This window comes from Bombina bombina, chromosome 6 (assembly GCF_027579735.1).
Source record: "Bombina bombina isolate aBomBom1 chromosome 6, aBomBom1.pri, whole genome shotgun sequence".
In the NCBI taxonomy this organism is placed as follows: domain Eukaryota; kingdom Metazoa; phylum Chordata; class Amphibia; order Anura; family Bombinatoridae; genus Bombina; species Bombina bombina.
The window spans coordinates 1,101,048,222-1,101,061,366 of NC_069504.1; the positions used below are offsets into that span (position 1 = coordinate 1,101,048,222).

Consider the following 13,145-nt stretch of genomic DNA (forward strand, 5'->3'; position numbering starts at 1 on the left):
CGTTCTTTACTTAAAGAAGTACTAATTGCTTTAGAAATAGAGGATTCTGGTCCTCTTGATACTAATTCTAAACGTTTGGATAAGGTATTTAAAGCTCCTGTGGTTATTCCAGAAGTTTTTCCTGTTCCTAATGCTATTTCTGCAGTAATTTCCAAAGAATGGGATAAATTGGGTAATTCATTTACTCCTTCTAAACGTTTTAAGCAATTATATCCTGTGCCGTCTGACAGATTAGAATTTTGGGACAAAATCCCTAAAGTTGATGGGGCTATTTCTACCCTTGCTAAACGTACTACTATTCCTACGTCAGATGGTACTTCGTTTAAGGATCCTTTAGATAGGAAAATTGAATCCTTTCTAAGAAAAGCTTATCTGTGTTCAGGTAATCTTCTTAGACCTGCTATATCTTTGGCTGATGTTGCTGCAGCTTCAACTTTCTGGTTGGAAACTTTAGCGCAACAAGTAACACATCATGATTCTCATGATATATAATTATTCTTCTACAGCATGCTAATAATTTTATCTGTGATGCCATTTTTGATATTATCAGAGTTGATGTCAGGTTTATGTCTCTAGCTATTTTAGCTAGAAGAGCTTTATGGCTTAAAACTTGGAATGCTGATATGGCTTCTAAATCAACTTTACTTTCCATTTCTTTCCAGGGTAACAAATTATTTGGTTCTCAGTTGGATTCCATTATTTCAACTGTTACTGGTGGGAAAGGAACTTTTTTACCACAGGATAAAAAATCTAAAGGTAAAAGCAGGGCTAATAATCGTTTTCGTTACTTTCGTTTCAACAAAGAACAAAAGCCTGATCCTTCATCCTCAGGAGCAGTTTCAGTTTGGAAACCATCTCCAGTCTGGAATAAATCCAAGCCAGCTAGAAAGGCAAAGCCTGCTTCTAAGTCCACATGAAGGTGCGGCCCTCATTCCAGCTCAGCTGGTAGGGGGCAGGTTACGTTTTTTCAAGAAAATTTGGATCAATTCTGTTCACAATCTTTGGATTCAGAGCATTGTTTCAGAAGGGTACAGAATTGGTTTCAAGATGAGACCTCCTGCAAAGAGATTTTTTCTTTCCCGTGTCCCAGTAAATCCAGTAAAAGCTCAAGCATTTCTGAAATGTGTTTCAGATCTAGAGTTGACTGGAGTAATTATGCCAGTTCCAGTTCCGGAACAGGGGATGGGGTTTTATTCAAATCTCTTCATTGTACCAAAGAAGGAGAATTCCTTCAGACCAGTTCTGGATCTAAAAATATTGAATCGTTATGTAAGAATACCAAAGTTCAAGATGGTAACTGTAAGGACTATCTTGCCTTTTGTTCAGCAAGGGAATTATATGTCCACAATAGATTTACAGGATGCATATCTGCATATTCCGATTCATCCAGATCATTATCAGTTCCTGAGATTCTCTTTTTTTGGACAAGCATTTTCAGTTTGTACCTCTGCCGTTTGGCCTAGCTACAGCTCCAAGAATTTTTACAAAGGTTCTCGGTGCCCTTCTGTCTGTAATCAGAGAACAGGGTATTGTGGTATTTCCTTATTTGGACGATATCTTGGTACTTGCTCAGTCTTTACATTTAGCAGAATCTCATACGAATCGACTTGTGTTGTTTCTTCAAGATCATGGTTGGAGGATCAATTTACCAAAAAGTTCTTTGATTCCTCAGACAAGGGTAACCTTTCTGGGTTTCCAGATGGATTCAGTGTCCATGACTCTGTCTTTAACAGACAAGAGACGTCTAAAATTGATTGCAGCTTGTCGAAACCTTCAGTCACAATCATTCCCTTCGGTAGCCTTATGCATGGAAATTCTAGGTCTTATGACTGCTGCATCGGACGCGATCCCCTTTGCTCGTTTTCACATGCGACCTCTTCAGCTCTGTATGCTGAAGCAATGGTGCAAGGATTACACGAAGATATCTCAATTAATATCTTTAAAACCGATTGTTCGACACTCTCTAACATGGTGGACAGATCACCATCGTTTAATTCAGGGGGCTTCCTTTGTGCTTCCGACCTGGACTGTAATTTCAACAGATGCAAGTCTCACAGGTTGGGGAGCTGTGTGGGGATCTCTGACGGCACAAGGAGTTTGGGAATCTCAGGAGGTGAGATTACCGATCAATATTTTGGAACTCCGTGCAATTTTCAGAGCTCTTCAGTTTTGGCCTCTTCTGAAGAGAGAATCGTTCATTTGTTTTCAGACAGACAATGTCACAACTGTGGCATACATCAATCATCAAGGAGGGACTCACAGTCCTCTGGCTATGAAAGAAGTATCTCGAATTTTGGTTTGGGCGGAATCCAGCTCCTGTCTAATCTCTGCGGTTCATATCCCAGGTATAGACAATTGGGAAGCGGATTATCTCAGTCGCCAAACGTTGCATCCGGGCGAATGGTCTCTTCACCCAGAGGTATTTCTTCAGATTGTTCAAATGTGGGAACTTCCAGAAATAGATCTGATGGCGTCCCATCTAAACAAGAAACTTCCCAGGTATCTGTCCAGATCCCGGGATCCTCAGGCGGAGGCAGTGGATGCATTATCACTTCCTTGGAAGTATCATCCTGCCTATATCTTTCCGCCTCTAGTTCTTCCAAGAGTAATCTCCAAGATTCTGAAGGAATGCTCGTTTGTTCTGCTGGTAGCTCCGGCATGGCCTCACAGGTTTTGGTATGCGGATCTTGTCCGGATGGCCTCTTGCCAACCGTGGACTCTTCCGTTAAGACCAGACCTTCTGTCACAAGGTCCTTTTTTCCATCAGGATCTGAAATCCTTAAATTTAAAGGTATGGAGATTGAACGCTTGATTCTTGGTCAAAGAGGTTTCTCTGACTCTGTGATTAATACTATGTTACAGGCTCGTAAATCTGTATCTCGAGAGATATATTATAGAGTCTGGAAGACTTATATTTCTTGGTGTCTTTCTCATCATTTTTCTTGGCATTCTTTTAGAATACCGAGAATTTTACAGTTTCTTCAGGATGGTTTAGATAAGGGTTTGTCTGCAAGTTCTTTGAAAGGACAAATCTCTGCTCTTTCTGTTCTTTTTCACAGAAAGATTGCTATTCTTCCTGATATTCATTGTTTTGTACAAGCTTTGGTTCGTATAAAACCTGTTATTAAGTCAATTTCTCCTCCTTGGAGTTTGAATTTGGTTCTGGGAGCTATTCAAGCTCCTCCGTTTGAACCTATGCATTCATTGGACATTAAATTACTTTCTTGGAAAGTTTTTGTTCCTTTTGGCCATCTCTTCTGCCAGAAGAGTTTCTGAATTATCTGCTCTTTCTTGTGAGTCTCCTTTTCTGATTTTTCATCAGGATAAGGCGGTGTTGCGAACTTCATTTGAATTTTTACCTAAAGTTGTGAATTCCAACAACATTAGTAGAGAAATTGTGGTTCCTTCATTATGTCCTAATCCTAAGAATTCTAAGGAGAAATCGTTGCATTCTTTGGATGTTGTTAGAGCTTTGAAATATTATGTTGAAGCTACGAAATCTTTCCGTAAGACTTCTAGTTTATTTATCTTTTCCGGTTCTAGAAAAGGCCAGAAAGCTTCTGCCATTTCTTTGGCATCTTGGTTGAAATCTTTAATTCATCTTGCCTATGTTGAGTCGGGTAAAACTCCGCCTCAGAGTATTAAAGCTCATTCTACTAGGTCAGTTTCTACTTCCTGGGCGTTTAGGAATGAATCTTCGGTTGACCAGATTTGCAAAGCAGCAACTTGGTCCTCTTTGCATACTTTTACTAAATTCTACCATTTTGATGTATTTTCTTCTTCTGAAGCAGTTTTTGGTAGAAAAGTACTTCAGGCAGCGGTTTCAGTTTGAATCTTCTGCTCATGTTTTTCGTTAAACTTTATTTTTGGGTGTGGATTATTTTCAGCAGGAATTGGCTGTCTTTATTTTATCCCTCCCTCTCTAGTGACTCTTGTGTGGAAAGATCCACATCTTGGGTAGTCATTATCCCATACGTCACTAGCTCATGGACTCTTGCTAATTACATGAAAGAAAACATAATTTATGTAAGAACTTACCTGATAAATTCATTTCTTTCATATTAGCAAGAGTCCATGAGGCCCGCCCTTTTTTTGTGGTGGTTATGATTTTGTATAAAGCACAATTATTCCAATTCCTTATTTTATATGCTTTCGCACTTTTTTATCACCCCACTTCTTGGCTATTCGTTAAACTGAATTGTGGGTTTGGTGAGGGGTGTATTTATAGGCATTTTGAGGTTTGGGAAACTTTGCCCCTCCTGGTAGGAATGTATATCCCATACGTCACTAGCTCATGGACTCTTGCTAATATGAAAGAAATGAATTTATCAGGTAATTTCTTACATAAATTATGTTTTTTTCTTGGTGCCTCCTTTTACATTTGTGCGGCTGCATACCCTTTTGTCTTGGATTTTCAATTTTGGCTGTCTGGCCATTGCAGTGTGCACCCCTTACAGCTGGACCCTTGTGGTTTGTTCCACTTCCTCTCTTTCATTACACAAAGTGTTCTGAAGGCTGCAGCGGCGAGGACGGTTTGTTTGTCTTGATTTATGTGTCCTTTACAAAGATAAATCTTCCTGATTCCAGCCTTGCTGAAGCACCCCCAGATCATCACAGATCCTAAACTAAATTTCACAGTGGGTGCAAGACAGTGGCTTGTAGGCCTCTCCAGGTCTTCGTCTAACCATTGGACAACCAGGTGTTGGGCAAAGCTGAAAATGTAACTCATCAGAGAAGATGACTTGGAATCAGGCAGATTTATCTTTGTGCAGATCAAGAACCTGTCATGGCCAGCCCAATCTCCAGACCTGAACCCTATTGAAAACCTCTGGAATGTGATGAAGAGTACGATGGAGGGTCTCAAGCCATCAAACAAAGCTGAGCTGCTTGAATTTTTGTGCCAGAAGTGCAATAGTCACCCAACAGCAATGTGAAAGACTGGTGGAGAGCATGCCAAGACGCATGAAAGTTGTGATTGAAAATCAGTTTTATTCCACCAAATAATGTTTTATGAACCTTAAAACAGGGAAATCGGCAAACAAACTTGATACTCAAGATGTGGTATTCAAGCTGTTATAAAGAAATTTAAAGAATCAGGAGAGGCCAAGGACAAAAAAAGAACTAGAAGGCCAAGAAAAGTTTTTCAGAGTTCCTTCTTTGAGAGACGAGAAGTAGTCCAGCAAGGACCTAGCTCAGCATCTGCCAGCTTCATTGGGATACCCAGTGGCGTCACTAGGGTTGGTGTCACCCGGTGCGGTAAGTCATGGTGTCACCCCCCCCCCAGAAAGCAGACACACACAAAAACACAGGCAAACACACATACAAACACTCAGACACACTTAAAAACATACTCAGATGCACACACAAACACTCGGAAACACACTCAGACACACACACAAAAACACACACACAAAAACACTGAGACACACAAAAACTCAGACACACACATACAAAATATGTAAACTGCACTGCATTAATTAGGAAGCTCATGCCTAGAGCTGCTCCCTGGCTCAGCAGAACATCAAATGAAAGATAAACAGAGCACTCTAAAATAAATCACTGAAGAAAAGGTTTAGGCACGCAAACTATGAAAATTCTGCTCTCTGACTCTGTTCCAAGTCTGTCAGTGCACAGCCCTGGGCCGCATGTCACTGAGCAGTGAGCACAGATAGGCAGGCAGGTTTAGGCTAGCAGGGCAACTTTGCAAGCCCCACGGCACACCCACAACATTCATAGTGAAATTGGGCAGGGGAGGAGCAAAGTACAAACAAGCAAAAGCAGCCGGGAAAACTATTTGTTGAAATTGCAGCACTGGCTCAAGGGGCAAAAAAATTGTGTGTCTACAACTTCCCCAGTCCCACTAATGTTCACAAATGCCAGCCTCTAATAAAATAATCTATGCATCTCAACATTGTATTTTTTTGAATTTCAATAAAATTTAAAAAAAAAAAAAAAAAAAATTTTTTTTTTTTTTTTTTTTTTGGTGTCACCCCCTGGAGGGTGTCACCCGGGTGCGGCCCGCCCCCCCCCGCCCCCCCCCTAGTGACGCCACTGGGGATACCAAGTTGACCCTTCTACAGTCCGAAGAAACTTGATCAGGAATGGCCTTTGTGGAAGGGTAGCAGCCAAGAAACCACTTTTTCGGAAGGGGGGCGGAGAAGAGGCCTTAGCCTAAAGCTCACAAAGATTGGAATGCATATCAGTTGAAAATTGTATTATGAAGTGACATTTTTGGGTCCAATCGTCGACAATATGTGAAAAGAAGAGTTGGAGAGATGTGAGTGCTTGTGGCCTTCAGTGAAACATGTTGGAGGGTCTGTTCTGGTTTGGAGCTGCATTTTTGCCAGTGGTGTTGGCGATATTGTCCAAATTAAGTACAGACAGGTTTTGATTCATCATACCATTCCTTCTGGAAAGTGCCTGATTTGGAATGGTTTTATTTTTCAGCATAATAACAATCCCAAGCCCACTGTTAATGCAAATAAATCTTATTTTCTGTTTGTATCTTAATAAAGAGAGAGAAAAGTAAATATGGGTGGTCATTAAAACTTTTCTAAAACAACAAATCTAATGGTGGCCTAAGACTTTTTTGCACAGTACTGTATATGCCTATTGTCATTGGCTCAACCAATGTGTTCAGCTAGCCTATCTAGGTTTAGTATTTAAAAAAGGATACCAAGAGAATGAACCAAGTTTTATAGATAAAAAGTTTTTTAAAATTGTAAACTCTGTCTGAATTGTGAATCATTGTTTTACATGTTTATACAACTTTCCTGTGATTATGCTGTGCTGCTGCTGACAGAACACAAGGTTGAGCTGTTGATTCTTAGCAACACAAATTTATGTCTGTTTATGGATTTTTTTTCTCTTTACCTTCCCCATCATTCTTATTCTAGCTATTTAGATACATATATTTCCTATATTTACACCTGTAAGTATTGTTTTATAGTTAGTGATGATAAACACTAGGATTTACCAGTGCAACAAATAAAGGTGTCTTTCAGTCATGAAGTATAAAATACTTCATGCTGAAAGTTCCTTTATTTGCCTGTAGCGTATACCGCGCTGAGCGCCTCAGGCCACCCGCAGCAGAATGCTATTTTTTTTCAATGAGGTAATGTTTCCACTTTCCACCTCTTAGCCAATACTTATGCAGCCTAGCTGGCATTATGCCGAATAGCTAGCACACTATTGGCTAAGGTCACCTTACTGAAAAATAGCGTTCTGCCATGGAGCTCAGCGCGGTAAACGCTGCAGTCAAATAAACGGACTTTCAGCGTGAAGTATTTTATACTTCATGACTGAAAGTCCCCTTAATTTGTTCAACTGGTAAATCCTAGCAATTCACAAACACTAGGATTTACTATAACTTTAAATTTCCCTGTTGTGTTATAATTCATTAGATACACTTTTTGTCTGACTTTCTTTTCAGTGCCCTGTTGTAATTTTGCTGTTTATTTGTATCACAGTGATTCCATATCGGGCGGTTATCATACCTATCAAAAAACTAAGTAATGCGATAACCACGTCTAATCCTTGGGTTTGTGTTTCTGGAGAATTGGGTGACACTGGAGTAATGCAAATTCCCAAAAATCTACTGGAAATGACATTTGAGGTTTGTAATACTGAGAATGCAAATACGTAGCCATTTTTATTTCTGAGATGCAGAATATCATTGAATAGCGGGAGTTGTGCTTAGTAATTTAAAGGGAAGCACATGTGACCAGAACCGGGGACTTCTTAAAGCAATCGTGTGTTTAAAGGGGTTTCTGGTTTGGCTATTTCTGTACATTATTGGTATATAATTTAAGGGATTTGTTTGGGCAGTTCCATTTGTTTTGAGGACATAGTACAGCGATGGGGTCAAAGTGTGCCCCCTCATATGCCAACCTTTTTTATAGGTTGGTGGGAACTGTCCCACACCCATGGAGCTATAAACCCCTTTAAACATCAGATAGCTTTCTATAAGTGCTATATAAACGACTTGTTACTAGTGTGGAAGTGAATGGAAGAAAAGGCACAATTATTTCCAAAAAATCTCAACTCTGATTTAATTTTTTGGCAACAAAGTTTATCTAAGAATAAAGGCGACCTCTTTGCGTCCACTGTATTATAGTAAAAGTAGTAAAAATAAGAAATAAACAGCTTATTATGTTTTGCTCATGTCCTAGAAAATCTTAGTTAATTAGACTTTGAGGGGTTTACATTGTCTCGGGTTAAAGAAGCAAAATAATCCGAGAAATGTAACATTGATATTAAACCCTTCTGCACTGATTCAGTTTAAGGAAAATTGGGGTACCATTACAGGTTTAATCACATAGTGAATATAGTTTGTTATAATATAGTCATCACCTCTAGTGTGATCTTTGCAACAGATTTTGTCTGTGTAGATCATCGAAATGCTTTTAGAAGTTGTAATTATATAAAAGTATAACATTGCAAACCCATATGTTTCAGGCATTAATTGTTTGTTGCTCTCAATGTAAGGAAGTTTACCAAATATGATGTTTATAATGTTAAAACTTGTTCTGTATGAATTAGGGATAGACGATAGCGTTTTTTCAGGGCCGATACCGATTGTTGACTGCCTTTTAGGCCAATAACCAATAACAGGGGCCGATATTCTGTACATGTACAGTAAACAACTGGGAAAAATAAAGTGCTTGAAAATTAACTTAAATGGCTTCCCAAAACATAGAAAAATGGCATAAGTCCCTTTTTTAAACTGCACACTGATATAAAATTAAATTTAAGTCGCTACTGCAAAGCTAGACACAACACAATTCCTTCAGTACTCTCAGTTAAAGGGATATTTAACACCAAAAATGTTATTGTTTAAAAATATAGATAATCCCTTTATTTACCATTCCCCAGTTTTGTATAACCAACACTGTTATAGAAATATACTTTTTACCCCTGTAATTACCTTGTATCTAAGCTTCTGCTGACTGCCTCCTTACCTCAGATCCTTTGACATATTTCAGGCAATTAGTGCTGACTCTTAAATAACTTCACATGCGTGAGCACAGTGTTATCTATATGAAACACATGAACTAATGCCCTCTAGCTGTGAAAAACGGTCAAATGTATTGAGATGAGAGGCGGCCTTCAAGGGCTTAGAAATTAGCATATTTCAATAAAGAATATCAAGAGAACAAAGCAAATTTGATGCTAAAAGTAAATTAAAAAGTTGTTTAAAATTATATGCCCTATCTGAATCATGAAAGTTTAATTTGGACTTTACTATCCCTTTAAGTAGAAAAACATTATAGTGCAGAAAGCATATCATTTCAGCATTTTCTCCTGTTAAGCGGCTTCTGTTTTTTTCATATATTGCTGCCTCTTGACTAAAAACACACTCATTTGGTAAACTTTGCAGATAAGGGTTATAGTAAAGTAAAAAATATATATATATATGCTGCCACTTGACAGAGAAAGAAAGGACATGCTGGAATATCAGTGCTAGATTTATTGATCTGCTTCAATTTTTAATATGCTCATATATTTACTGGATTGCAAATACCTTCCCTGGTACTGAGGAGTGGACTAAGTTTCTTTATTATGTCACTTATGGGCAGTTTAATACATGTGTAACAGTTCCACCTAATGGTCAGAGCATTGTTATCCACTGCTAGAGAATATTGATGCTAGTCTCCTATACTGCATAGCTTTCTACTCAAGGTTTGTTGTTGTGGACATTTAATTAATGTGCCTGAACTATTATTTTTTTTTTTAATGTTTTTTCTATGCTCATGAAAGGGGAAAATAACATTTTTAAATTAAAAAATCATCAAATATAGCAGCTTTAGTAAAATGTTTTGCAAATGTGTAAAATGTATCCGAATGCAACAAATAATGTTCTATTTGTGACAGCAATTAGCAAGCAGATTGATTTTATGTATCGTTGACCCCTATGAGCAAATCAAAAAGTAATTTAGCTCTGTGTACTTCAGGGAAACTATGTAGCTTTAAAGGGATACTGAACCCACATTTTTTCTTTCATGATTGAGATAGAGCATGCAATTATAAGCAACTTTTTAATTTACTCCTATTAATTTTTCTTCATTCTCTTGCTATCTTTATTTGAAAAGCAAGAATGTAAGTTTAGAAGCCGGCCAATTTTTGGTTCACAACCTGGGTTGTCCTTGCTGATTGGACAGCACCAATAAACAAGTGCAGTCCATGTCCTGAAACAAAAATTGTCTGGCTCCTTAGCTTAGATGTCTTTTTTTTTTCTTTCAAATAAAGATAGCAAGAGAACGAAGAAAAATTGCTAATAGGAGTAAATTAGAAAGTTGCTTAAAACTGCATGCTCCATGTGAATCATGAAAGAAAATTTTTGGGCTTAGTATCCCTTTAAGTGCCACAAGTATGAATTAAAAGTGCAAGGAAGAGATCCTTCAGCTTCATCATTTAAAAAAGACCCATAGAAGTAGAATATGCTTTTGAGTGTCCTAGTAAGTTGGATGGGTACTCGGCTATAACTACGGCCCAACCGAAGCATGTCAGCTGACCATCTGACACTGCTGTGAATGTAGCTGAGCAGACCTTGCGGTTTCTGTTTTAGCAATTTTTCTGTGTACATTTATTCGATATTTTCAATAAATTTATAATTTCTCTTGTTAAGTGTGTTCAGTCCACGGGTCTTCCATTACTTATGGGATATATTCTCCTTCCCAACAGGAAGTTACAAGAGGATCACCCAAGCAGAGCTGCTATATAGCTCCTCCCCTCACATGTCATACCCAGTCATTCTCTTGCAACCCTCAACAAAGAAGGAGGTCGCGAGAGGAGCTGGAGTTTTTACTTAACTATTCTTCAATCAAAAGTTTGTTATTTTAAATGGCACCGGAGTGTGCTGTTTTTCTATCTCAGGCAGTATTTGGAAGAAGAAACTGCCTGCGTTTTTTATCTATGATCTTAGCAGGCGTAACTAAGATCCACTGGCTATTCTCGACATTCTGAGGAGTGGGGTAACTTCAGACTGGGAATAGCATGCGGGGTCCTCCGCAAATGAGGTATGTGCGGTACTTTATTTTCTGGGAATGAAATTGACTAAGAAAATACTGCTGTTACCGTATGATGTAAGTACAGCCTTAAATGCAGTAGTAGCAACTGGTATCAGGCTGATAAATGTATGCGCAGTCGAGTTATATTCTAGGTACTAGAATTTGACTGAGAAAATACTGTTAACACTGAAATAATACTTAAGCCTTCTCTGCAGTGGTAGCGACTGGTAGCAGGCTTAGTGATAGCTTTGCATGACATTGAAAAATGTTGTTTTTTAATAAAACGTTTACTGGCATGTTATTCGTTTTATTGTGAGGTACTTTGGTGATAGATCGCTTTGGGCATGATTTTTTCCACATGGCTAACATATTTTTCTGCATGGAAACCGTTATATCAGGGCTCCCACTGTTGTGATTGGAGTGGGAGGGCCCTTGTTTTAGCGCCTTATTGCGCAGTTAAAATTATTGCACAGTCTTTCTGCTTCTTCCTCCTTGATCCAGGACGTCTCTAGAGAGCTCAGGGGTCTGCAAATTTCATTTGTGAGGGAGGTAATCAGTCACAGCAGATCTGTGACAGTGTGCTGACTGTGATTAAAAGCGTTAAATCTTAATTGAGATCTGTTTTATCCGTTTTGGGTATCGAGGGGTTAATCATCCTTTTGCTAATGGGTGCAATCCTCTGCTAATAGTACACTTCTTGTTAAGAATTGTTTAATTATATCTGTATTTTTGAAGCGCTGCAGCGTTTTTTTTATATTGCTTGTAAAACTTATTGAAAGTGATTTCCAAGCTTGTTAGTTTCATTGCTAAGTCTGTTTTAACATGTCTGATTCAGAGGAAACTGTTTGTTCATCATGTTCAAAAGCCAATGTGGAGCCCAATAGAACGATGTGTACCAATTGTATTGATATTGCTTTGAATAAAAGTCAATCTGTACCGATTAAAGAAGCTATCACCAGACAACGAGGGGGAAGTTATGCCGCCTAACTCTCCTCACGTGTCAGTACCTGCGTCTCCCGCTCGGGAGATGCGTAGGATTGAGACACCTAGTACATCTAGGCCCTTACAAATCACTTTACATGATATGGCTAATGTTATGAAAGAAGTATTATATAATATGCCCGAATTAAGGGGCAAACGCGATAGCTCTGGGTTAAGGACAGAGCGCGCTGATGACACGAGAGCCATGTCTGATACTGCGTCACAACTTGCAGAACATGAGGACGGTGAGCTTCATTCTGTCGGTGACGGTTCTGATTCGGGGAGACCGGATTCAGAAATTTCAAATTTTAAATTTAAGCTTGAGAACCTCCGTGTGTTACTAGGGGAGGTATTAGCGGCTCTGAATGATTGCGACACGGTGGCAATTCCAGAGAAATTGTGTAGGTTGGATAGATACTATGCGGTACCGGTGTGTACTGACGTTTTTCCTATACCAAAAAGACTTACAGAAATTGTCAGTAAGGAGTGGGATAGACCCGGTGTGCCTTTTTCCCCACCCCCGATATTTAGAAAAATGTTCCCTATAGACGCCACCACACGAGACTTATGGCAGACGGTCCCTAAGGTGGAGGGAGCAGTTTCTACGTTAGCCGAGCGTACCACTATCCCGGTGGAGGATAGCTGTGCTTTCTCAGATCCAATGGATAAAAAATTAGAGGGTTATCTTAAGAAAATGTTTGTTCAACAGGGTTTTATATTGCAGCCTCTTGCATGCATTGCGCCTGTCACGCCTGCAGCGGCATTCTGGTTTGAGTCTCTGGAAGAGGCGATTCGCACAGAGCCGTTGGATAAGGCCTTGAGCAAAGTTAGAACCCTTAAGCAAGCTAATGCGTTTGTTTTAGATGCCGTAGTACATCTAACCAAACTTACGGCTAAAAATTCTGGATTCGCCATACAGGCGCGCAGAGCCCTCTGGCTTAAATCCTGGTCAGCGGATGTAACTTCCAAGTCTAAACTACTTAACATTCCTTTCAAAGGGCAGACCTTATTCAGGCCCGGCTTGAAGGAAATTATTGCTGACATTACGGGAGGTAAGGGCCACGCCCTTCCTCAGGACAGGGCCAAACCAAAGGCCAAACAGTCTAATTTTCGTGCCTTTCGTAACTTCAAGGCAGGAGCAGCATCGACTTCCTC

At 39.3% G+C, this 13,145-nt stretch overlaps 1 protein-coding gene across 3 annotated transcripts in view; it reads left to right on the forward strand.

Moving 5' to 3' along the window:
• Positions 1-13,145, forward strand: part of DENND5B (DENN domain containing 5B) — a 254,424-nt gene that overhangs the window by 167,878 nt on the left and 73,401 nt on the right. For all 3 annotated transcript variants that reach the window (XM_053719025.1, XM_053719026.1, XM_053719027.1), the window contains one exon: positions 7,470-7,615. In XM_053719025.1, coding sequence (XP_053575000.1) covers positions 7,470-7,615 — 146 coding nt within the window. The remainder of the gene's footprint in view (positions 1-7,469; positions 7,616-13,145) is intronic.